At 45.6% G+C, this 27,235-nt stretch overlaps 1 protein-coding gene across 2 annotated transcripts in view; it reads right to left on the bottom strand.

The window, feature by feature from the left end:
- The window catches only part of CPVL (carboxypeptidase vitellogenic like), a 628,799-nt gene that overhangs the window by 493,015 nt on the left and 108,549 nt on the right, over positions 1–27,235 (bottom strand). For both annotated transcript variants that reach the window (XM_085631603.1, XM_085631602.1), the window contains exon 4: positions 6,573–6,687. In XM_085631603.1, the coding sequence (XP_085487729.1) occupies positions 6,573–6,687 (115 nt within the window). The remainder of the gene's footprint in view (positions 1–6,572; positions 6,688–27,235) is intronic.

Raw genomic sequence — 27,235 nt, 5'->3', positions numbered from 1 at the left:
TCTTACCCAAGTTCTGGTCCATAAGAATAGGGCACAGGCTCCGGCCTGAAATGCAAGGCTCCAGTTGGCGCCGGAGTCGGCATCAGGCGACGCCCTTCCAGCTCTGTGTCGGAGTAGAGATGAGAATGGGGACAGCACCGCCGGAGAGCGTAGGCATTGACATCTGGATTGGCATGGGGGGAAGGTTGAAGTGGTATGATTGGAGAGAGTCTGGTCCCGTCCGTGGACCCAAGAGGCCTGACTGGGCTAGGAGGCAGATTTGCTTGGGGGGTACCAAATATGAGGTGCATGGCCTCATAAAAATTACGGAGTTGGAAGGGAGATGCTCCGGCATTCTAACATTAGGGGAGGCACAGAGCCTGCCCAAGTGCAGGCTCAACCACAGAGCCAGGCTTTGAAGGATGATGCTTCCTCGTCTCGATGGATGACTTCAACGGACAAGGTGAAGTCCAAGACCTCTTTGAATTCTTACTCTTTCTTTTTGTGGGACTTACTTGAACATCTGGACAACTTCGACTCTGAAGAAGATCGATGGCTCCGCAGTCAATCTCAGGAACATCCTCTCGTACGGGATTGAGAACGTCGAGATAGAGTGGCAATGGGCTTGAAGGACCACCGCCTCAAGACCTTTGGGTGCATGGTGTGGCCGTTGATGCAGGTCTTCAGAGGCAAACAAGACATGTTAGTGACAGGCGCTGCAGGGCTTGAAGCCAGCTTTCCTAGTGGACATCCCTGCCACACCAGGAGAAAGATCTAAAAAAACTTCAACAAAAAGTTGAAAAAGGTCAGGTTGAAAAAGGTCAGTTAAAAGAATGACGGGGGATAGGTTTCTCCAGATCTGCACTGACTGATGCGTAAAGAAAATAACGGACATCAGTCCTGTTGTGGAGTCTATATAGGCAGATGACGCCACAATACCATTCAAAGCCAAAATACATCACCTACCACTGTACAGGAGTACTGCTCACAAAAAATGCTCTGGATCCAGTCTGACGCCTGGGGATAATTCTAAGGTAAGGATTCTGTGGCAGATTTCTGACATCCTCAGGGCACTATGGGAGCGAAGGCTACCCTTATGCCTGGAGGTGTGTCATCTTCTGATAGGATATCATAATCTTCATATAATTGTGACCAAAAGAGTCTATAATAATAGGGTTTACAATCTAAACATATAAATTCAAGAGGACATACCATATCAGGAGTATTTAAATGTTGACTGGAGTCTCGATCTGTATAAAGTCATCAGTTGGATTTGCATCCACAAATCTCTGAAGTGTATTTTTTACTATTGTGAGTTCTGCAGCACTGTCGAGGTGTGTTCTCGCCCAAGTCCTGTTTTGCAGGAGGACTCGTAGCTGGTTTCTTAAAATGTCCTGCTACGTTTTTCTTCTTTCCTGGGGTTTAGAGTGCAATCCTTTATCTTCCCTGTTTACGCTATGCCCGTCTTGCATCCTGCTTTACTTTTCCTACTGTACTCTTTTCTTTGGTACTCTAATCAGCTCCCTGTCTCTGTTCTTTTACTGTCAGGGTCCTGAAAAGAACATGATGAGCAGCTATCATAATACAGATACTGCTCATGCTTTTTAATTTTCTTGAGGTCTCTTAAGTTATATTCACCCCTGCCGGATTCCCGAGAAGCGGGTGTTCCAGTCCATCTTTTACTTTGTTTTTATCTTCCCTTGCATTGCAGATTTCTCTTTAACGGACTCCCGAGTGTTTTTAGATTTTAAGTGTGGCTTAATGGGCTGAGTACGTAGGATATCTCTACCTACAAACTCATAATCTTTTGTGATTATTTTTGGTAGTTTCCATTCATGGTCTTGACCTGAAACGGCCATCAGTCTCTGACGTAGGGCTAGAACTGCAGTCTCTCCCTTAATATTGCTTAGGCCAGGGGTCTCCAAACTTTTCTGTGGTGAGAGCTACTTCTGATCAGTGAAAATCATCAGGAGCTACTGAAGGCCAAGCCACTTACGCAATGTTACAAGACACCCCACACCAAGTTGAATCTAATCTAAGCCTAATGTCCATAGAGCCAAAGACTAGGGTTTGAACACAATACTTTGAATAGGGGCCTATGAAAGGGCTGCCATGTTTGTCAGTGAGAGCATGGTCTTTGGGGATGTATGAACATGTGTTCGTATGAATGGGATACATGTGTATGGGTGAATGAGCGTCTGTGTAGTATGTTCTTGTGGGACAGGACACACCTTTCGCCATAATTCAAACTATTACATGTATGAGACAAACATACAACCATTTTCTTTTAAATGGGAGACATTTAAAGTGCACAAAAATGTTTTGCAAAAACTTTTCATAATAGAGAACATTAGTCTGCACTAAGTTTCTCACACCTAAAAAATTGCTTTTTTTCAGTTATAAATATGACACCATTTCTACCAGCCACTGGGAGTAAGTTGCCTGCTGTGTAAATGCGACACTTTGAAATGGAAGAAAATTAAACTGAAGAGTAACCTTTTTGTTTATATGGATTCCATACAAATCATTTACATTTTCTCCAATTTCAAATTGTTGCATTTACAAACAGTTGGCATCTTGCAGAGTGGCCTGTAGATATGGTGCCATAGTAGTAACAGAAAAATACAGCCATTTGTTTAAATGGGAGGATTTTAAAGTGAAGAAATAGGCTTCATAAAATAGTATGACTTAATTGGCTAAATTGAAAGTGGAGTAAAAACACTGACTCAATGTTTCATATAAATATTTTTATCCACTTTACATTTCTCCCATTTGAAATACAAGTCACTATTTTTCATTTATAAATATGGCACAGTGTCCGCTGAAGTTAACTTCACTTGAATTTTCTCACATTTAAAAGCATTCAGAAACATTATTTTGTTCTCATGCTCCAATACGAAGTTGACAAGGAGGTTTATTTAAGATTTAAATACCTCAGTGCTTCAGTTCAGCAGCACAGTGGAAACAGCAGCAAACCTTATCTTGTTATTTATAGTATCAGACAAACACACGCACTATACTAAGATTAATGACCACCTGAGAAAAAGCATTTATTACTACAGGAAGAATCTGTTCCTCAGTATATCTAAAATAACAACACAGATTATAAAAACTGCAAGAAAGCATGTTATAAATAACAAATGTAAAATGAAAATTTCTACATGTTTTTAAATTTGATCTAATACCTAAAACCCTAATGCCTATTTCTATGTGCTACACTAAGAGCATGGATGGAAGAGCAACTTGCATTCTAGAGTTTCTTAGTGAGAAGAGACGCACTGCATACCTTGTTGACAGCAAAGGCGGTCTTTATCAGTGGAGGCATGAAGACAGTTCCCTGTGAAGGGCAAACACACACTGCCATAGCAGTCGGCTGGTCTTCCTCCAGGATTCTGCTTGATCAGCTTCAGCAGAGATGTAGCATCTCTGACGTGTGCAGTGTGCTGAATGTAGGTGAGACCTTCTCTGGCAGAATATGGCCAAAGGACCTCTCATGAAAAGCGGTCAAGTGGTAGTCCTTATATACAAAATCTGATTAGAAATTGGAATTTCTGACATAAGTTTATGAATGTCTGACATAAATTATGTGCATCAAGTAGGGTGTCTCAGACATTTCTTTATTAACAGAATATGGAACGAGCATTGGCTAAGTGAACTGGTTTGGCCTATCTTCCTCTGGCTCTGTTTACACTCTGTAAGCGTGTACTGGTCAACTGTGAACACTGAATATATGCCAGACACACACCCAGAGTGCGCATGTCTCATAGACACAGTATGCATAGGGTAGAGGTGTTAACTCTTAACTTACAATCGTAGTTAATGTTCATGTAAAGTATTGGTTGTTATTGGCCATTATAGCGTCTAATAGTAAGAAAGCAAGTAATACAGCTCAGATGGTTAATGCACCCTCATGCCATAAAGGAGTACCAATGAGCTGGGAAATATCACCGTCACGAACGGCGTGCTTAACATACAGTGCGGTTTTATTGATATTATACTACTGTTGTTGCATTTATAACATATAAGATTACCTGTATAGGCAGAGGGCAGTGTATTTAACTCTGTGTCCGGCGTGACATGTCACGACTGACAGTTGTGACAAGGGTGGACTTCTGGACTGACGGCACTCAGCCTTTGTTTCAGCCACAGATACACTAGTGGGCTTACACTTCCGGGGTGCGACATCAGCGCTTTGGGGATCCTCTGGCAAGCAAAGGAAACCGGGATGGAGGGCATGAGTCCACATAGTGTGAGGACCAACGGGAGAGCACTATTGCTTGAGGGGCTCCTGAAACCACTGGACACCCGAGGAAGTCCTGCGGCAGGCCAACCGTATTCGCCCACCTCACTCTTAACACAGATTTTCAGGGAGGTTTTCCGTCGCATACCTCAATGAAGGAGGTCCCTGGGCCAAGCAGATCAGCTTTTACTGTAAATCAAACTTCGAGGGCTCACATTCAAATGAAACCTAAACACCACTAAGCATTCTGTGCAGGAAGACGACAGAACACATGCACTCGTATGGATTGCGGTGAAGAAATTTTAAAACAAAAAAAATACCTTGGAAGTGGCGGCCAGTGGAAGGACACTGGCCTCCATCCACTAGGCACCAGTAGGAAACAGTACTTGGTCCAAGTTCCAAAACAGCCAAAGCAGAGGAAAGACAACAGTAAATACAATCTGATGACACGAGAGGCTGCTGCTGACCAGTGAGAAGCAAGAAAACAAAAGTGACTGGCGAGGCCCACGAATGGTAAGTAATGGGTTGGCTGTAGGTGGGCTGTAAGCCCTTTTTAAGATTTTATTTTATTAAAAAAGACTTCGTAAGCAAGGACGTCAATTCAGACTAAATATTTTTGTTATATATCTGTAGGTGTTCTTGTTTTACCTTAACATGGTGAAAAGTAGACATTTTACCTAGACGAATGTTGCCTTAAGTCTTGTATCTAGGTCATCAATAAAATGGCTTAACACTTTCACAGTTCTTAGAAAGATAAGGTTAGACAACATCTGCGTCTAATGGCAGACATGACAAGGATTCTGCATGAATCTGAAAAGATGGTGACTTCCATTGTTTAAGAGTGAGAAGATGTTGACCTCCATTAGCTAAGATGATTTAGGGCCTACATAAGATGCAGTTGGACCTTAAGGGCTTTACGTCAGGCACGGTCATCGAAGGGACCGGCATAGTTTATGGCACCAGAATGGAAGTCGGCACAGAAGTTGGTGCAAAACCAAATGTGGGTTCCAGTGGCATAGACAGTGCACAGGCCGGATTCAGTGGCAGTAGCCCAACTGGAAATCCTTGAGGATACTTGGGACCCAAATGAATGCCAGAAGGGACCAAAAGAGTGGCAAGGATGTGCAATCTAGCCTCCCTAAAGGCCTCAATCTGTTGTGGCATGCTGATGACCCAGGATGCACTGGGACCAATTGTGAAATCGGCTACCCAACGGGAGATCGGTAGGGACACTGATTGGCGCCATGGCGCCCTATGGTCTTCTCAGAGGGTAGAGAATGGGAGCTGGAGCAGAGTCTTGCTTGGCCCTCTTGTGCTTCTGTTTTGACTTAAAAACGTTGACTTCCCGGAAGGATTAAACCACAAATAGGGTCTGTCGGTGAGCAGCATTGAGAGCAGGATAGAGCCTGAGCTCTCGACTGAGCTGGACTTTGTTGCTTTCTTTCCCATGTTCAGCGATGTACAGCTTCGCTTCATGGTTCCGATTCGTATTCAATACCATTTTTCACAAGACTTGGAGTCGTATCCCAAACGCAAAAGACGCACTTGGTGCGGGTCCGTCATCAACATTTGTTGTTGCTGTCATGACAAGCTTTAAATCCCGTAGTTTTGGGAGGGAACATGGTTCCTTGAACACAGATTTACAATTTTTGGGAGAAAAAAACTGTCAATCTGACAAGAGAAAGGAGAGCAGGGCTTCAGATCAGAGTTCAAAGGCATGGAAAAGAAAGAACAAACAGCACGCCGGCCTGGCACCTATGTGCAGCTCCGCTCAGTCACTTCCAGGGCGAAACGGAGTCACTGCGATGCTGCATGGTGCCACCTGCAGGCACACAGGAGAACTGCTATGAAACCTTTCCAGATCCAGTATGGTGTCTGTGGAGATTCTAAAGGTGAGGAATAAGCAGTTAGAAGTATGCCTCAGAACAGGCCCTCATTAACCAGATTTAACATAAACAAATGGACACATCACAACAGTCCTTTCGCTTAGCATCTAGTCAGGGTATTTGATACTAATAAAAACCCCTATCAAATGCTTGAGGCACTGTTAAGAGACGGTACCCGTCCATTTCATGAATGGCAACTAGCATGCCAATAAGCACTATGAAGTGCAAATTAAATAGAGTTTGGGACAGGAAGGGCAGTGACAGCGGATTCAGTGCTAAAAAAAGAGATGGAATACTTAGCGAGAAGGCCTTAGGGGGCAGCCTCAAGAGGCACATTCATAAAGATGGGTGGCTGTATCACATGAAAGAGAAATTTACACAGCTATAGTTTTTGTATAACAATGTACTATTTGTTTGCGAGTTTTACTTGGCTAAGCTTTGCTCAGTAAATCAAAAGTAAAACTTACATGTAAGGTTCTTGTTAACCACATATGGCCCATGTTCAACAAATAATCCAAACATCGAGGTTCCTCCTGGTCCACCCTGGAGCCAAAGCAAAAGTGGGGCATTTTCTGGCTCAACCTGGACAAAGGCAAAATAACCGAAGAAGCAAATGAAATCAAATTGTTTTACTGGCCGTTGTGATGTCAAAGACAATATATATATCTTTGAAACAGAAGCTAGGTTTGGGTTTAAAAGTAATCACCAGAACACAGGGAATCTAACTGAAATGATGTAGAGGGCAGCAAGTTGATTGTAGAGCAGGATACTTGATTAAGTATAATCAGTATAAACACTCCACCCTCAGTAGTTGAGCTGGCATCAAGCCCAGATCCATATTCCTAGTAACTGACGCTCTTCAAAGCATAACATTCTATTACTAAGGACAACCATAATGCAGTAAAAACATTCTAATGGGCTAACACTGATTTACAATATACATCAGTGTTAGCCATAGGATACTACGCTAACTTTTTTACATACTTTTATGTCTTGAAATGCCAAAATTTAGGCAGGGATACCCAACAGTTGTCCGCAAGGGCCTACATTTAAGCAATATTTTCAGAATATCTAGATAAGATACATTTCCATACAACTCTAAATGCAACTAGCTTACATAATCGGCGATTATATTGCAAAATGGGCAAAGATCTGGACCCATACCTGGCAGCCCGCAGTTAAAGGATCCCTAAACATTTAATGCTTCTCACCTTGTAGCAATACTACTTCAACAGTAGTGCCTAGAGAACAATGGGGGTAACAAAACCTGAATGGGCCCCCTGCAGAGTATGATGGGGGTGGGGCGGCTGCCATACCACAATTAATCTTGTCCCCCATACACTACCTTCACAAAGCCTCACAGACCATCACTGGGGAAAACTCTCCCTAGGAACCTTTTAGGTGCTATTTATTGCACCTGAAAAATTCCCAACCCAGGGCTGCTGGACTTTATCGGGTTTGATAAATACCGAAAACGTCTCTGGGGCACGCATAATCTGGGTCTAAGTAATGTATTTTCCTTTCTTATCTTTCTCTCGGTCTTCTCTTTTCCCACCTGTCTCTTTAAAACCCCTCTCCCACTTTCTCATGTCTCTACCTCTCTGTTAAGGGTCTGTTTGTCACCTGCATGTCCCTCACCATCTGTCTCTCCCTCTAGTGTCTCTCTCTTTTCTCTGACTTTATTGGATGTGATAAATACCAAAAACGTCTCTGGAGCACGCATGAACAGGGTCGAAGTACTGTATTTTCCTTTTACTTTCTTCTCTTTCTCTCGGACTTCTCTTTTCCCATCTGTCTCTGAAAACATCTCTCGCGCTTTCTCTCTCTCTCTCTCTCTCACTTTATCATGTCTCTGCCTCCCTCTTTTAAGTGTCTCGTATTCACCTGCATGTCGCTCTCCATCTGTTTCTCCCTCTAGTGTTTCTCTTTTTCACATTCAGCCCCTTCTCTTTTATCTCATTATAACCTTGCTCTCAATCTTTCCAACTCACTTACTCTGTCCCTTGATTAATTAACCTGATAACTTCTATCTCTCTCTCTTTTACTCTCTTGATCCTTCCCAATGTCCTGTCTCCTTGTCATTTCTAATACCCTGTAGGTTCGTTCCCTCTTCTCTCAGTCCTTATCCTCCCTTCTTTGTGAGATGAAACAGAGTCAGATGGGTGCCTTGTCATAGCATGTTGTATATTGCCACAATAAATGAATACATTTGGCAATGGTGTTATTTTCAGCAAGTGTCCGGGCACTTTCAACAGATCAGGCTTTCCACAGGCAGCAGAAGCTTCTGTTCTGCATTTTGAAAGATCTTAATGACATTGCATGGCAGGCCCGGTTCTAGCGGGTGGGCCGGGTGGGCCAGGCCCACCCAAACAGGAGCCTTGGCCCTCGCAGTGAGGGCTTGAAGGCAGGCGCGCAGAGCACACGTTGTGTGTGTCAGCCCGGGCCGAGACAGCTCCCGGGCGCACACACAGAGACAGACAGTTTTCGAGCTCATCGCAGCCGCACCCAAGTACTTCACAGCTCTTTAAAAAAGCATTTGCAATGCAATAGGTCTCGCAATTATAAGAGTTTGAGCTATTGGCATTGTAAAATTACAATTCCTTTTATTTATGTTTTGGTCTTAAAACAAACAAAAGGCATTGTCATTTACAATGTCAGTAGCATAAATTCGCATAAAAGCAGTGTGGGGAGTGCAGCAGTGTGCGGCATGCAGCATTGTGCGGCGTGCAGCAGATGTGGGCAGTGTGCGGCGGGCAGCAGTGTGCGGCGGGCAGCAGTGTGCGGCGGGCAGCAGTGTGCGGCGGGCAGCAGTGTGCGGCGGGCAGCAGTGTGTGGCGTGCAGCGTCATGCAGCAGTGTGTGGCGTGCTGCAGTGTGTGGCGTGCTGCAGTGTGTGGCGTGCTGCAGTGTGTGGCGTGCAGCAGTGTGCGGCGTGCAGCAGTGTGCGGCGTGCAGCAGTGTGCGGCGTGGAGCAGTGTGAGACGTGCAGCAGTGTGAGACGTGCAGCGGCATGCAGCAGTGTGTGGCGTGCTGCAGTGTGTGGCGTGCTGCAGTGTGGCGCCTGCAGCAGTGTTTCGTGTAGCAGTGTGCGGTGTGCAGCATTGTGCGGCGTGCAGCAGTGTGCGGCGTGCAGCAGTGTGCGGCGTGCAGCAGTGTGTGGCGTGCAGCAGTGTGTGGCGTGCAGCAGTGTGTGGCGTGCAGCAGTGTGTGGCGTGCAGCAGTGTGTGGCGTGCAGCGGCATGCAGCAGTGTGTGGCGTGCAGAAGTGTGTGGCGTGCAGCAGTGTGTGGCGTGCAGCAGTGTGTGGCGTGCAGCAGTGTGTGGCGTGCAGCAGTGTGTGGCGTGCAGCGGCATGCAGCAGTGTGTGGCGTGCAGCAGTGTGTGGCGTGCAGCAGTGTGTGGCGTGCAGCAGTGTGTGGCATGCAGCAGTGTGTGGCATGCAGCAGTGTGTGGCATGTAGCAGTGTCACGGTTGCAGCAGTGTGCGGCGTGCAGCAGTGTGTGGCGTGCAGCAGTGTGTGGCGTGCAGCAGTGTGTGGCGTGCAGCAGTGTGTGGCATGCAGCAGTGTGTGGTGGCATGCAGCAGTGTGTGGCGGCATGCAGCAGTGTGTGGCGGCATGCAGCAGTGTGTGGCGGCATGCAGCAGTGTGTGGCGGCATGCAGCAGTGTGTGGCGGCATGCAGCAGTGTGTGGCGGCGTGCAGCAGTGTGTGGCGTGCAGCAGTGTGTGGCGTGCAGCAGTGTGTGGCGTGCAGCAGTGTGTGGCGTGCAGCAGTGTGTGGCGTGCAGCAGTGTGTGGCGTGCAGCAGTGTGTGGCGTGCAGCAGTGTGTGGCGTGTAGCAGTGTTACGCGTGCATCAGTGTGTGGCGTGCAGCAGTGTGTGGTGTGCAGCGGCATGCAGCAGTGTGTGGCGTGCATCAGTGTGTGGCATGTAGCAGTTTTGGCCTTTAAACAACATGTCCTCCCCATTTGTAGGGTTTCTGTGCTCTGTGTTAGGCAGGCTAACCATTCAAACCTGCTCTGTAAAGCTTCAACATGATAAAAGCCCCGGCACCTCTTTGGTTACAAATTAAGCACTAGGAAAGTGGCCGTAGCCAAGACACTATTGAATTTTAGTTTATATGCTCTGTGTTACGCAAACTAAATAAAGACATATACAGTGTAAAGCTGCTGCCTCATCAAAACACCGGCACTTCCTTTGTTACAAATTAAGCACTAGGAGGGTGGCTGTAGCTACGTGTTTGCAGCTACACACAAATAAAATAATAACGTAGCTCCACTTTAGGTCATATTTATGTTTGTGTCTATAGAAATATCAACTAATTTGTCCACAATCACAGGCTATTAAGCATATTCAGACATTAAAACCTGGTTTCAAAACTCGTAAGTTAGCAGTAGTGGCCTTTAAAGAACATCCCCTCCCCATTTTTCCGGTTTGTGTGCTCTGTGTTAGGCAGGCTAAACAAAACAACATGCTGTGTAAAGTTGCCACCTAATCAGAGCCCCGGCACCTCTTCTGTTACAAATTAAGCACTGGGAAAGTGGCTGTAGCCAAGCCACTATTAAATTTCAGTTGATGTCCTCTGTGTTACGCAAAATAAAAAAAAAGTATAAAGTGTAAAGCTTCTGCCTCATTAAAACACCAGCACTTATTTGTTACAAATTAAGCACTAGGTGGGCGGCTGTAGCTACGTGTTTACAGCTACACACAACAAGTAACATGATATCTACAACAAGTTAGGACTATTGGCTTTGTCAATCGTTGTTAGTTGCATAAGATAAATTAGCAGTAACTGTGGCTTGTATATAATATTGAAAAAGCATCCACTTGAAGCCCTAGTGACACCACGACAATGTTACTGCTCCTGAGTTACAAAAAGAGGCACAAGAATCCAGAGCAGACATGGCGAGTAAGTTGGCTGAAGAGGTGGGGGTGGCAAATGGTGTTCACGGGCGCTTTGATGTCCTCAGTGGCCGCGCGGCTCACTGAAAACATCAAAGCGCCCTCGAAATGTAAGTGATCGCAAAAGCGCTGTCTCAGGCGAGACCTAAAAACCATGTACATGTTAACGAGGCTTGGTTTATTTTGTCACCCTTTCATCTCCACCAGGGGCATGGCGAACGGGACAAATCCTTTCTTTGGCACCAGTAACCTTTGCCGACTGTCCTGCTGCGTGGATATTTCTTTTTCTATGCAGCGCAGGGGAAAACAAGTTTATTTTGATTCACCTTTCCTGACCCCTGCAGCGGCTTATCACATGAGGCTGTGGCACAAAGTTTGACTAATGGAGTAGGTAAGAGAATGTGTTACTAGTTGTTTTTCTTTTTAAGATCTGCACAGGCCCAGCAGGACACATACTACATGTGTGCTTCATTTAAACAGTTTCCTCATTATCATGGCTGATGCAGGACAACAATAAAACAATAAAAAATGCCCAGATAACGCTGGTGATTAATGATCCTGCTGGAGAGCAATCATTTGTCTGTTAGTAGTTTTTAAATGCAGATGAACTGTGTTTTATGTGGAAGCTCAGTGGGTTACTGCCTTTGTCACAGAGATCCTTGTGCTACTTGCAGTTCAGAAGTTAAAATCCTAACATAGGACAGTGACCACTGAACTGTCATCAAAGAGCTCCATACATACATGAATAGTACAGTTAGAACTTCGCGCTTTTTTTGTTTTGTGATATAGTTAGAACTTCCCCAGTCTTTCACTATTCTAATGCTGCTAAAATGAGTATGTTTGGGCAGATATATATTTTTTATCAGTAAAGCTGACCCCCATTGTGAGAAGTTGGCCTGGCATATGCTGTTCCTAGTTATAGGGACACCTTGCACCAGTCCAATTCGACTCTTATTGATGATAGGTTTAAGACAACCTTTAAAGAAAGCTATCCTAGTGGTAGCTGTGGAGAGCAGCCTTCAGGCTAAGTCTTGAAGGAGTGTTAAGCTTATTGTTTTACCATAATAACCTCTTGAATAACCAAATGAAAGAGTAGTCCACACAGGTATATATATAAAATATATGTATTTATTCTAGACAGAATCCCACAGTCACTTTATGTGACTAGTGGCAAAGTTACACTTCAAACAAGCATTTATAAACACAATAAATAGCACAGAAATCAATGGGCCCCAGGGGGGGGGACCAGGGCTTTAAGTGGGCCGGGTCTGTCCGGGTCTGAGCACCGGCAGTTTTTTTTTGGGGCCCTCGAAATGGGTCTCTATCGGGCTCTATTTTCGTGGCTACTAAAGGTAGTCCGTTCTTTATTTTTTTGTTTTCGGACCCGTTTTGAGGGCCCAAAAAAAAACTGCCGGTGCTCAGACTCTGCCCACTGTTGCTGCACTGTTAGGTAACCTGACCCCGTCTCCCTTCGCCATCCTCCACTTTGCTGAACTTTTTGGGAACCTATCAGCTCAGTGGTCACGGCCTGACGTCACTACAGAAGGCCCCTCGGCGTGCACCTAGCTGCCTTGAATGAGTCTCCCCTCCTGCAACACAGATAAACACACGAGGCTCCGACTCTCCGAGGTGCCTTGCACGAGTGCCTTCCCCCGCACTTAAATGCCGTGGTGCAAGAAGGTTGGTATGAGGAACGTGTTTCTGAACCTAATTTCAATGTGCTGTGGTGCGTCTCTGTCCCGAAGGGTCTTGCACTGGAGCGAAGGTTGCACAGTGTGAACCTCTCTCGTGCATGCTGCTGCCAAGGTACATTCTTCAGCCCGGTTCTTAAACTCTTTTAAAAGTAGGCGCAGCGCCACCAGGCAAGTAGGAGCCTGGCACTGTCATGGTTGGCATTCCATGCCCACGTTACTGTACGAGTCTCGCACACGGCCCCTCGTGGCTTGCAGCTTTCAGCTCATAGTTCCATGAAAACAACACGCTTCTAGATTGCTTTTCTTCGCCCTACCTGTAATGTTCCGCCCTGGGCTAAAACCCGTCCGTAGCCTTCCGTACACCCCCCTCGCCCCAGGGGCAGCCTCAAGGGTGTCCACCCTCCCCCATTGGCGCATCCTCCTTAAACTTCTGAAGTCAAAAGGAGGCTTGAACGAGCACATTTTTTGTAGGTCAGTTGGTAACTTGTACGTTTAATGGGATACAGGACGTTAAAGTGACAAGCGTCGTTAGCAACGTTTTCGAAGAATAACAGCCAGAAGTAGCCCCCTTGAGATGGTTTACTCTTACTTACCTGCTACCATTTAAGGGAGAGTGTCTTTTGGCTATTCATTAATTAATATATGCGTGTTAATTTACAGTATACAGTGTATATAACATGTATCCGCAGAGTAAAGTACAAATAGCCTGCCGGGGTCCGAGGAACCTCGTATTTGCGCAAGACGTACACCGGCTGCGAAAGAGGCTTTGGGTAAGAATAAAAAAAATTAGCGGTACAACTTGGTCGAGAGAAACGCGACCGTAACGGTGGAGTTTATTTCTCCGACTTTTCGAAGTAGCGAATGGACAGACTTCCGGTCTCGGGGGGTTTGGAACAGCGACGCGGCGGCTTTTACAGTTTCAGTTGGGCCCTGCTGTGCCCGGGATGCGTTTTGGAAAAGGGAATGGGCGTGACGTCATTACAATGACTGGAACTATAATACCCCGTGCTAATAAAATATATATATATTTCTTACTATCATTATTATTTTAATGTATTTTTCTTTTTTTTTTTTCAAAACGTTGCATCGCGCATAATATACAGTGGGCGATAAAACACAAAATATGCGCAGGCAGCGGTGATTCTCGCCAGCTCTTCCTAGTTGGAAAATCCTAGATTCTTAGAGTTGGGCACCATGTGTGCAAACATTAAAAGGCCAGCGAGGTCAAAGCTACTCTTGGGTGTTTTTGTTTATGGTTTTTATGTGGGGCTGGTGAAAGCAACACCCCAACACGTGTTTTTTAAAGTGTTTGGTATTTTTATGGGTTATACTTAATAAATATACCTTTTTGCCTATTTTATTATCCTTTGCTGGATGCGACTTCATGATTTTCTTAAGCACACAGTGCTAGTTATTTTGATTTAGACCACGCCCCTACTCGGATAGGCCACGCCCCTTCAATACTTTAACCACGCCCCTTTTAGAGCACCCCCAGTTTATTTTTCCCACTTAAAGCACTGGGGGGGACCAAACCATATACTAAAATAGTGGTATAAGAACCACGACAATTCTACAGGCAATGCCTAGGGCATTCAGGATCGCTTGCCCCTTCAGAATCCACCCACAGTTATGAGGAAGGGGACCCACGGGAGACGCGTGCAGTGCAAAGAGCTGCTATTGGGATCGCAATGTTAGCCTATGGAGAATGTCGCGGTTGAATATTTAAAGATTAAAGACACTTCTAGCAGTAGTACAAAGTTAAGGCTTGAGACTTAAGGCTTTGGAGAGCCCACCAGCACAGGAGTACCGAAGTACCACTGTTACCTGCCCCAGGGAAGCCGGGTGCATAGGTCGATTCTGGTGTCGGGTCGCGGGCTGATTTTCAATGGAAAAGTAGTCCAAACTGCTGCTAGCTGAAAGCGTCGATGAAGTCGTGAAGATCTAAGATGTCGAAAATGTAGAGAAGAACCTGAAAGCAGAGGGGACAGAGTCTGGGTCACGGCACAGTGACCAGGGGGCTCAAAGCAAGGAGCCCTTCGATGTCGGGTGCTTCAGGTGAGGAAGAGGCAGCTTGGCTCTGCAGTCACGGGCTCCGGGAGGCTTTAAGGAAGGCCAGCTTCTGGAGGGCGACTGTCCCACGTCGGATGAGGGTCGCTGCGGTGTTAGTATCCCGATTGGATCCACTAAGCCGTGGCAACCACAACCCACGCAAGATGAACAAAGCAGCTGCTGGTGCAGACCCACGAGGTCTGAGGGTGCTCTCCTTTGGAGAGAGCGCAGAGCAGGCCTGGAGCAACCAGGGGAACTCTTGGATGTGAAGATTGTCCTCCGCCAGGGCCCACAAGTCGAGAGACCAGGGACCGCGGAAGGCAGCAAAATGGAGTGTGTAAAAGGGCTCCCACGGGCCACCGGAGCGGGTTAGGGAGCTGAGATTTGGCACGGATGCTGCTTGAAGGTTGGCTCAGAAATGGGCCAAAGCACAACTTCCCCACTGGTCGGGGTCGTGTGCTATGCAAGAGGTGGCCGGTGTCTCGGGGTATGCAGGGATCTCGGCACCCACGTGGCCCACGGTGCTCAGACTTGCTGGGCACGCTCACAGGACTCTGGGATGCTCTAGAGACCCACCTCAAGGTTGCTGGAAGACGTTGAAGTTCGTGAGAGCAGCGAAGTTCCAACCGGGTATCTTGCAGTCTTTCAGGTGCCTGCCAAGCAGGGGGATAACTCCTTTATCCCAAGGGAGATTTCTTCAGTCAGCTGGGCAGCAGCTCGTCGAAGGTCAGTTCTGTAAAGTTCTGGATTAATCTGAGGCTCTGGGGCCACGTTATTCACATATATCCCCAAGATTAGGGGATGGTCCCAACCAGAGCCTACCAATCAGAGTAGAGGCGGAAAAGGGTGGCTACACCCACTCCCCTTTGTGTGTTTCCCGCCTGGGCGAGGGGCAGGATGCCCCTGAACCGGTTCCAGGCGGTGTATGCAGAATTGGGGCTCTGCAGCTGCCTACGTGCAACTCTGAAAGGACATTTGGTGCACCCACCCTGTTCCAATCCACATATCCTGTCTGGGGAGGTGCTGGCACCTCCCTGCCACAGGAGCCCTATTGTCCAGATGGCGAGGCTGGGGTTTTCCCCAGCAACAGCCAGCCAGAGTCGTGCAGGTGGCGGACAGTAGCCATTTTGTGGTACATGTGCACTTTTAAATTGGTGTCTAAATTGTACCGCTTTTCCCATATCGCCCTTCTAGTAAGGGGGAATCGTACCCTCATGCCCATGGCTGGACTAGGGGTATGATTCCTTCATGTTTGACACCAAACACGATATGGTTCTGTGTAGCCATTCTCAAGTTATTGCGGTTAAGAGTATATGGTATGGCTACACTACAAACAACCCAGTAACGATTTTACGAAGGTTGCAGAGAGGCCCTACTCACGTAGGGGTCCCCCCTCACACATACCTCAGCACCCAGCCCTGTAGGATTACCAGGGCCTGCCATAGGGGTGACCTAAGAGTATATGTGTTGTAATGGTGTGGGATATAGGGTACCTACATCCCTGTAAGGGGTGCTAGCACCACCTTACCCAAACTACAGTAGTGGTCTGGTGGTGTCAGTTTGTATGGCTGTCCCAGGGTGGCACAATAAGTGCTGCAGCCCTGGTAGGCCTACTGGGGGACCCATGCCATGGGTACCTAGGGTACCATCTACAAGGGACTGGTAGGGTATGCCCAGCATTCAATTAGGCTTGTACCTAGAGTACTCACAACAGTTTTAGGGAGAAAGCAGATAGGCTGGGGTCCTGGATAGCAGGATCCCAGCCTGACTAGTCAAAAACCACTCAAATACCAGGCAAAAAGTTGGGGGCAACCATTAGTCAGATTCCACTCTCCTACACCCATGGAATACTCTTTAAATCCTAAGGTTGTGTTTCCCCAGACCAAACCCTTTTAAGATAAAATATACTGCCCACCAGTATGGATGACGTGATTCATACACCTTGTAATCCTCATTGGTTTATGTGACATTCCCTGTAGACTGATTTACATACTTGTATGATTCATTGTCTCTGTATAATGTGTGCGTGGTGTAAAGTACTGACACACACTACACTGATATGAGTAGCGCTATACAACAAATGAAATGCATATGAGAAAGGGGCTACATAAAGATGAGGAGCACTGTTGCCGGGTGGCAGTGAGGGAATCCGAGGAGGAGGTAGTGGGAGGGGCTATGGAGCGATGAGGGGCACTATTGGAGGGTGACAATGAGGGAATCTAAGGAAGAGGTCATGGGGTGGAGGGTGAGCTAGGGAGAGATGAGGAGCACTGGTGGAGGGTGGTAGTGAGGGAGTCTGAGGAGGAGGTCATGAGGGGGAGGGGCTATGGGTAGATGAGGGGCACTTGTGTGTGGCAGTGAGGGAATCCGAGGAGGAGGTCAATAGGGGGGGGCCATGGAGGGATGAGGGGCACTGTTGGAAGGTGGTAGTAAAGGTTATTGGTGTGGCGCCAAAAAAGACTTTCGCATTGTCATGGCCTTTCTGTTTTTGTTTATTTAATTAGCAGTCGGGTCATAAGGGCTACTGTGGAACATACTTTAAAGTGCGTGCTAATTATATGTACAGCTATATTCAATGTTTTAAGTTTTTAAAAAAAACAATTTTTATTGAAAATAAAAACCACAACTCAGCAGCAGTAATGACACTTACACAGTGACCTCAGCAGGAGAAATATACATTTGGGCGTTGGAAATAAAAGGCAATATATTAAGAGCACCAAAAAATAACTCGGCGCAATTAGTAAAGCAGTACAGAACAAAGTATTAAGTTTGAAGGTGATTTTTCTAATGTTTTTACCAGGAAAATGAAAGTGGAGCCCGATGGTGCCTGATATGGGGATGGGGCCCAAGGTCAGCTGTGAGATAAGGTGCACTGGAGAGGAGTAGTGGATAATCAAGCCTGTAAGGGAGTGCGTTGCAGAGTCTAGGGTCAGGCGGAGGTAGTAATGAAGAGGGATTCTCACTGAAGGCTCGCAGAAAGGGAGCTTGAGAACTGTCACTTGCCTGATAATCCCACCTCAGAAACCTCCTCTTCCCATCAAAGGGACATTACATGGAAAAAACACTTTTTGAGAGTGATAACATTGAAAAAGAGACTTGGAAAAGAGTGCGTTTTACTGGGCCTTGTAAGACTAAGAAGAGATAAAGGAGGGCCCTGAAGCAGGCCTGCCCAGACATATATGCAACAAATCGAGCCCACAGTGGTCCACCCAAATGCACCCTTGGCCCACCCAAATAAAAATTCCTGGAGCTGGGCCTGTTGCATGGGTGCCTAAGGGGCCCCAGCACTGCCAGTGCCCTTGCCACACCGCGTGGGCTGCGGGCCCCCCGTTACATACATGCTAGAGAAATAATGACCAATAGAATAGTCTCTTGAATCCCAGAATCTCAGCACAGTCTTGTACCAAACTGCCATGCCTACAAACCCCAGATATGGGCCATAACCTTTCTTCCAGAGGAGGATGGCTGACGACATAAAAATAAACTTCAGCTTAATGATTTGTGTTAATGTTAATATTTCATGAACTTTCCTATTGGACTTCCCAGCGTAATGCATTAGCAAATAGCAAATTCAGGTAGTCAAAATTGTGCACAATTTCTAGATTCTTTTTTTCATTTGGAGCAAATGTTTTACAGATAAGGTGACTGGGTCCGAAAATCATCATTTTGGTCGTTATTTATTCTCTGTGCTCTCTCTTTACTGTAATAAGTCATTCTAGGCAGCAAACAATGTACATAGTTCTTAGCAGGAGTCATTAGAGAAATGCCATCTGCAAATAATAGCAATAGCAAAGCGAAGCAGAAGGATACGGATAGTCTTTATTCTAGTGGTTTGCTTTAGGCCATGAGCGCTCGCCAACATTTTCCCAGGGGCCAAAAAGTTAGTCTGTGGTATAACTGAGGGCCGCATGGATGCCAACATGGTGGCGGTCGGGGATGTTGATGAGGCACAGGGTTTTCTGGAGAAGATTACAAGGGATTAGAATGGTGTTAGGTTGATATAGTCAATGTTCTATATTCGCCCCTTTTCCAAGATTCACGGAAATAGGAGTAAATTCGATATAAAGCTCTTCCTGTAAGGAGAAAATTAGAAACTTCCTTTTCTCCTCTCTCTTCACTTTCTTCTTTCTTTACTCTTTTTGTTTAGGGAGATTAGCTTAGAGGGTTTTATCACAATAGCAAGGCTTCTCAGAAAATTGAATCCTGGAGGGCAAAGGAACACGCATCACAGTGTTGGGAGGCGGGTAAGTGATAGATTCACCAGGGTGTAATAACATGACACCCAAATTGAGTGGGGGTTGGGGAAAGTGGAACGAGCGGTGGAGGGGGGATACTCTACTTTTCTGGGGGTGGGATGGGAGGCTAAAAAATAGGGAAAATGTAGCCGGTAGTTTCAATGATTGGTCAGTTATTTTTTATGTTACATTTGTATTTTTTTTGGAATGTTACATTAATTGGTTATTTGGATTTTTTTTTTTGTTAAGTGGTTAATAGGCTAAAAATAATTTCGTTCAATGTGAACGGCCTGAATAATCAGAAAAAAATGCGGGCTATTGAAGCATGGCTGAAAACAGAAAATCCTGAAATTATTCTGTTCCAAGAAACTCATATCTCGACTATAACATTTTTGGAATTTTCAATGTTTAAAACCTGGACCATCTACAGGGTTTTTTCATCTGCCTCTGCATCCCATAGAGGGACTACTATATTTATAAAAAAAGGCTTACAAGTAGTGGATTAATTCGGGTCAGGATCAACTCGGGAGGTGGTGTTGGGTGACATGCTCTTTTAGATCCAAGCCATGCCCTCTGACATTTGTAAGCACCCGTGGAAGATGACGCCAAAGTATATGACGATCTTTTTCTCTCTTTAAATCATGTTGTAGGAGATTTGATTGTGGGAGGGGATTTCAATATATTGATGAATCCACATCTGGATTCCACAGTCCAAGGGAAAAGGCAGACAAAGCCTAGGTCTCTTAAAACATTGAAAGACCATGCGGATATGCTAAAGCTACAAGATCCTTGGCGAACAGCATTTCCGACCTTAAAGAAATGTACATGTGGATCAGGACGGTTTGGCTCTTCCTCACACATTGATTTTTTTTTGATCTCCCAGAACTTAGATTTTTGTCAACAAAATTTCTTTTTCAATGGGTTTTCGGATCATGCAATGCTATCTTTGGAAATCTACGTGGGCCCTGGTTTAAAATCACCTAAGCGCTGGCCATTTAATAAGTTGCATCTGAATGATGCCGAGTGGGTAAAATTCATGGATTCTGAGATCAGACAATTTTTAATCCAGAACATTCATTCCGCAGAACCAAATATAGTCTGGGATACACTTAAAGCCTTTATCCGGGGACTAGTAGTAAGACAAGAGGCAGTCACTGCCAAAAACGCTAGGGTTGAGAAATTAAAATTTGAAGATAAGATCCATATTTGCAATGTGGCCTTTTTAAAGAATCCCTCTTCCACTACCAAAGTACAGCTTGAACAAGCCAAGCGTGAGATTTGTACTCTATATAGTACTCAAAGCGAGATCTTTTTCCAACAGTCTCAGCAGAAAATTTATGAAGAGAGTAATTTTACTGGTAGGTTACTGGCGTGGCAGGCCAAGGAACAAGCAGCTACGAATCAAATCAAAGCATTGAATTGCCCATGCGTAGCAGGCTTTACGGAGGATCCAGGTGAGATTAATAGCATTATGATCGCACATTATCAGACCATTTATGGCCAACTTCAGTCAGTTGATGATCTGTTGTTGAAAAAGTTTCTGCTTGAATATCAACTGCCTATGTGGATGGAAATAGATAAAAATCTTATGGCCCGCTCGTTTTCATTAATAGAGTTGGAAGAGGTGATAAAGAGCTTACCTAACGCTAAAGCATGTTGTCCAGATGGCTTACCCGCCGAATTTTATAAAAAAAAATGTTGAGGCGTTCGGTGAATTCTTTCTCTCTTTGATAAATTCTATGCTAGAAGGGGGGGTATTCCAGAATCTTTTAAACAGGGAAATATTGTTAGTTTTCCGAAGAAAGGTAAAAACAAAAGGGATCCCAACTCTTATCGCCCAATTACACTACTGAACTCGGATTACAAAATTGTCACAAAACTTTTATCTCTCCGGTTCAACAAATATGCGGCAAAACTGATACATGTCAACCAAAATGGATTCTTGGCGGGTAGACAGTTAGCTACCAATACCCATTTTCTCGCAGAAGCTTTGGATTATTTTGAAATTCAGAAGATCCCCGCGCTAGTTTTATTGTTAGACGCTGAAAAAGCTTTTGATTTGGTGGTTTGGAAGACGTTGTTTTGTATTTTGAATTCTTTTAATATTCCAACGTCTTTTATACTCTTAATTCAGAATCTGTATAAGAATGCAGTGGCAAATGTAATCATTAATTCGACCGTGGTAGGGTCCATTGATATTAAGCGTGGCACTAGGCAAGGATGCCCTCTATCTCCAGTGCTATTCGCCTTTTTTATTGAACCCTTGGCAATTGCAATACGGAACTCCCCAGATATCATCCATCCAATTCCGACTATGCCGTCTATAAAACGTTATGCAGATGATATTATGCTTTTAATTAAGCCTACAATAGAAGTGCAAATCAAAGTCTTCAAACTATTTGAGGACTTTGAAACATTAGGAGGGCATCGAATAAACAGAGCTAAGACGGAAGTTATACAATGTGGTAGAGCTGCCTTCGATTTACATCCAGACATCCAAGGCTCAGTAAATCTTAACCCAAAAAGATATCTGGGGATTCTCTATTCAGCGTCGTTCGAAGATTTATTTAAACTAAATTATACGCCACTTTTAAGGAAAGTTCAAGGGTTATTGATTCGTTGGAATATGCTTCCTTTATCCATTTTAGGACTGGTTGCTCTTATCAAGATGTCTGTTTTACCATTGTTTAATTTTCTGTTTTCTTCAATACCATGCACTTTATCAGGCTCGTTTTCTCTCAGGTTGAGTCTATGTTTACAACTTTTGTTTGGGCAAAAAAAAAAACACGATTAGCACTTGGCACTTTATATGAAGATGTAGATCATGGAGGGCTTGCACTCCCGAATCTGAAATATTACTATGACGCATATTTTGCACAGCATTTATCTAGGTTCAAGCCTCTACCACAAATACATTTTTACTGCAATTTTTTTCTGAATTTAATTTGCACTGAAACTCAGATTAACCCCCCCATGTTATTGTTCAGGTACCCAAAGCTGGTACGATATAAATGTCTCCAATGTATTTTCAAAAGACGGCAGGCCTTCATTAAAAAATATTCTATCCCAGCAATTAATTCAGCCACCTTAATAGAAGAAATCCTCCCCTTAATAGGAATTAAACAACCTACACACCTGACATTAAAGTGGGCGGAAGTCTGGTACCTTAAAGTATCAGACTTCTTAAGGGCTTAAGGGATGGTAACTGGATGACGGTAGCAGAAATATCTCTAGTGATTGCTAAGGATTTTATTCTGGTTAACTCTTATGGATGTCTATATAAATATCTAACAGAAATAAACCCCACTTCTTTTATGACCCCAAATCAGCTTGCAGAGGATTTGTTAGTTAAAGCAGTAAAGAAGAATCCAGGTGCTTGGAAAACATTCCTGGCTTCTTTCAAACAACCGGATCTTGAGTCAAAAGCAGTTAAGAAATGGTCAGATCATGAGAACTGTGTAGTTTCTCCTCAGATTTGGTCTACAATTAATAAGTTAAATTTCTGCACACTAAGAGGGGCTAATTGGCGTAGGATGTTATTTTTTTAGTAAGTGGTTATTGTATCGAACTCCCGCCGTTTTAGCTAGGATGTTCACTAACCAGTCCTCTCAATGCTTTCGCTGTATGAATTATACACACGCCAACTGGTCACGTATTGTGTTGAGCTGCCCAAATATTAATATTTATTGGACTGAGGTATTTTTTTCCTTAGAACAAGAGTGCAATATAAAGCTTGAGGTTAATAGTAGGCTAATTTTACTTGGATATGACCCAGCTCTTCCCTTCTCGGAATCCATGATGAGGTTGCTCTATATAGCAACAGCGATCGCAAGATCGCTTCTGCTACAAAAATGGCGTTCGGATTCCATACCCTCAGTTATGGAATGGGCTCAGAAGATGAGGAGGGTCAAGAAGAGCGAATATATCTATGCCGCACGCATTGGAGGCCTTAAGAAGTTTGAGAGAATATGGGGTACCAAGTTCAATTTTGATCATTAGCCATGGGAGATATATGAAATTGCTATTGAGAACTGATAGAGTTATGGGAGGCTTGAGCTTTTTATGAATTTTAGTAAAGTTGCATTTAAGATAATTTTTTGTCTTAGATTGTTAAATAGGATGAGGATTTGTACTATTCTGTGATTCTTTTTTTTTGTGTTGTAATATAATATGTGTTTACTCCGGCTGCAATAAAAAATTTTTTAAAAAATGGTGGCAGTCGGGGAGTGGGAGGTGTAGGCGGGCGTAGGGGAAGCAGTGCATGTGTATCTAGTGGCTGAATAGCCCCTTGGATCAATCCCCACTTCCACACATGACCAAACTGTGTGATCCTGGGCAATTGTTTTATTTCACTTTACCTTTTGTCATTGTTGTCAGGGTAAGGAGTGGAGGCATGAATGTTTCTAATTTCAAGTTTGAAAACTGTCACCATAAAATAAAATGGCATTGCACTTTTATAATCCGATGCACTAAGGTGAAACGCCTCTGCAGGTTAATGAAATACACTTTTTTGAATCTTGAAGAGACTATCATAGTTTTACACATTTGCTGCAAGAAGTCTTTAAAAAGTAACGCGTTCTTAAAGTTAAGTGGTGCAGGGCAGCTTCTGTGCTTCTTTAGTTTTACTTCAGTTTGACTGTAAATAAATGCTTGCCATTTATTTGAGGTCTTTGAGTATTAGTGCTTTGTACAGTAACAGCAATCTAGTGATGCTGTTCAACCGGGGGCATGTAAAGGCCAGGAGGGCCGCATGCAGACCCAGGGACGTACTTGGAGTATCACTGCTCTAGACTGTTGAAGAAATAAAAAGAAATCTGGGAAGGGGCAGCTGTGAGGGGACACCTCAGGTCTCGCACCTCACTTTCCATAACAAACTGTGGCAATAGCACAACGTGCATCGGTAATAATACCTCGTGCATACCACTATCCAATCCCTCTTCTCAGAGGGTCTGCCACAATATTCCCAGATCCACTACATCAAAATCTGATTCCACATTCATTAAAGTGAGGTGTGGTAGAACCAATTCATAATGCATTCCAATTCATAACTTATTTGCCAAATTCCAGATATAATGAACACATTGGTCTACTTTTCTCGCTCACTTCAGGAAACCATGCTGAGCACCAATACACAAACCCCTGCATAATGGGGTTACAGCACAAACATTAAAACTGTTTTTGCCATACCTTGCAATGAGATGGGTCTACTACAGACAGTTCCCCTTCGCATGAATCTTGAACTATAAACTTCATGCCTCCAGGGCTCATGTATTCAAGTGCATCACAAAGCCTTTCGCCTCACTCCCAACAACCCTGGTACTAGATTGGCTTGATGTGTATACTGGAGAGATCTTATACACTTGGACCTCAGGGACGTGTTTAGTTGGTGGGCTCCACTTAACTTATTTCTTTCGCCAGTTGAAAAACGGCAATGATTCAAAGTCCCTGGCATTACTATTTGCAGTATACATTATTTAATATTAGTTTCGCTGCGCACATCAATTACCCGACACAACTGTATAAAGTGGTTAACTCACACTATCCAAGTTCACACATAAATCTAATTTCGCTTTAGCATCCTGGCACTGGCAGCCTACGAATAAATGGATTTTTGTTCTACCTAACTTTCAGAAGCAGAACCTTCAGCAAATCATAGTTCGTTCTACAGGTATTGCCATTTCTAAATGCACCCACATTTTAATGGTCTCTCCTAATTTGTGTATGTTTTACTGCATTTTTTCCTCAGAGTTTTCTTTGCCTTTATAAAAGGTACCCGGTTCAGACTTTAGTAATTTGCACTCATTTACAAACCAGTCATACAGTAGTCTTTTTTTCTCATGTGGAACCAACGCAGTTGTCACCCAAGGTAAACAAGCATTGGCATAGCCAATAGGTCTCGCCTTTGGGGCCTTATAAGTGTTTAGCCAGAGCTATTGACTTTGCCAATGTCTTTACGCTGTGCTGTAGAGAAGTGTAGCTGCTGTGCAGCATGCTAAAAAGTTTTCATAAAAAAGTGTCAGAAGCATTTTTGTTACCTTAGATATGACCAAGAAGGAATTATGTACAACTGAACAACCATATTAAAAAAAATATTTACAATAAAAAATGTCCTGTTTTCTTTTGTTCTTGCAATGCTGGCAACTTGTTTCTGCCTATTCCAATGGTTGTTTGTTAAAGCTTTAATTTGAGGGGCATAAACAACTGGAGGGTGAAGGTTGGGAACAATTACTTGTATTATAACACTAGCAGCAGCCAGACGCTAGGGGAGAATCAACAGATGCCAGATTCCGAGAGCAGGCTGAGGTGGTGCTGAGGGATGCTGAGGCGGTAGTGGTGGCGGTGACTGGTGCGGAGACGATGCTGAGGTGCTGAATGATACTCTGGTCTTGCTGAGTGATACTGATGTGGTGGCCCCGAGTGATACTGATGTGGTGGCCCCGAGTGATACTGATGTGGTGGCCCCGAGTGATGATGCTGTGGTGGCCCCGAGTGATGATGCTGTGGTGGCCCCGAGTGATGATGCTGTGGTGGCCCCGAGTGATGATGCTGTGGTGGCCCCGAGTGATGATGCTGTGGTGGCCCCGAGTGATGATGCTGTGGTGGCCCCGAGTGATGATGCTGTGGTGGCCCCGAGTGATGATGCTGTGGTGGCCCCGAGTGATGATGCTGTGGTGGCCCCGAGTGATGATGCTGTGGTGGCCCCGAGTGATGATGCTGTGGTGGCCCCGAGTGATGATGCTGTGGTGGCCCCGAGTGATGATGCTGTGGTGGCCCCGAGTGATGATGCTGTGGTGGCCCCGAGTGATGATGCTGTGGTGGCCCCTAGTGATGATGCTGTGGTGGCCCCGAGTGATGATGCTGTGGTGGCCCCGAGTGATGATGCTGTGGTGGCCCCGAGTGATGATGCTGTGGTGGCCCCGAGTGATGATGCTGTGGTGGCCCCGAGTGATGATGCTGTGGTGGCCCCGAGTGATGATGCTGTGGTGGCCCCGAGTGATGATGCTGTGGTGGCCCCGAGTGATGATGCTGTGGTGGCCCCGAGTGATGATGCTGTGGTGGCCCCGAGTGATGTGGCTGTGGTGGCCCCGAGTGTGGCTGTGGTGGCCCCGAGTAGTGATGCTGTGGTGGCCCCGAGTGATGCTGTGGTGGCCCCGAGTGATGCTGTGGTGGCCCCGAGTGATGCTGTGGTGGCCCCGAGTGATGCTGTGGTGGCCCCGAGTGATGCTGTGGTGGCCCCGAGTGATGCTGTGGTGGCCCCGAGTGATGCTGTGGTGGCCCCGAGTGATGCTGTGGTGGCCCCGAGTGATGCTGTGGTGGCCCCGAGAGACGCTGAGGTGGCCCCGAGAGACGCTGAGGTGGCCCCGAGTGACGCTGCGGCGGCGCCGAGTGACGCTGCGGCGGCGCTGAGTGACGCTGCGGCGGCGCTGAGTGACGCTGCGGCGGCGCTGAGTGACGCTGCGGCGGCGCTGAGTGACGCTGCGACGGCGCTGAGTGATGCTGCGCCGGCACTGAGTGACGCTGCGACGGCGCTGAGTGACGCTGCGACGGCACTGAGTGATGCAGCGACGGCGCTGAGTGACGCAGCGACGGCGCTGAGTGACGCAGCGACGGCGCTGAGTGACGCAGCGACGGCGCTGAGTGACGCAGCGACGGCGCTGAGTGACGCAGCGACGGCGCTGAGTGACGCAGCGACGGCGCTGAGTGTCGCTGCGGTGGCGCTGAGTGACGCTGCGGTGGCGCTGAGTGACGCTGCGGTGGCGCTGAGTGACGCTGAGTGATGCTAAGGTGGTGCTGAGTGAGGCTAAGGTGGCGCTGAGTGATGCTAAGGTGGCGCTGAGTGATGCTAAGGTGGCGCTGAGTGATGCTAAGGTGGCGCTGAGTGATGCTAAGGTGGCGCTGAGTGATGCTGTGGTTGCAACCGATATTTGTTCCAGACAGCACGGAAACTGACTGAGGCTTCTGATTACCTTCGCCCATTTGAAATCACAAAGACTGCAACATGTCATTCTATCATAAAGATCCTTTTTCAGTAACTTATTGTGAATCATTACACAGCTACTGTATAGTCCTTCGGGACTTCAGTGCGTGTGTATGGAGGAAAAAACATTTCAATAAAAGGCATTGTAGTTGAATACAAATTGAAGCGAGGCCTTCGTTATAAAATACCTTTCATTTAAGCACCAAAGGAAAGAATCTGGGTTGGGTGTCACAATATTCTGCAAGCATCCATTTGTTTCTGTCTTTCACACAGTT

This window comes from Triturus cristatus, chromosome 10 (assembly GCF_964204655.1).
Source record: "Triturus cristatus chromosome 10, aTriCri1.1, whole genome shotgun sequence".
Classification (NCBI taxonomy): domain Eukaryota; kingdom Metazoa; phylum Chordata; class Amphibia; order Caudata; family Salamandridae; genus Triturus; species Triturus cristatus.
Note: the sequence above shows the minus strand (reverse complement) of the source record. Positions and strands in the feature narration are given on the sequence as shown.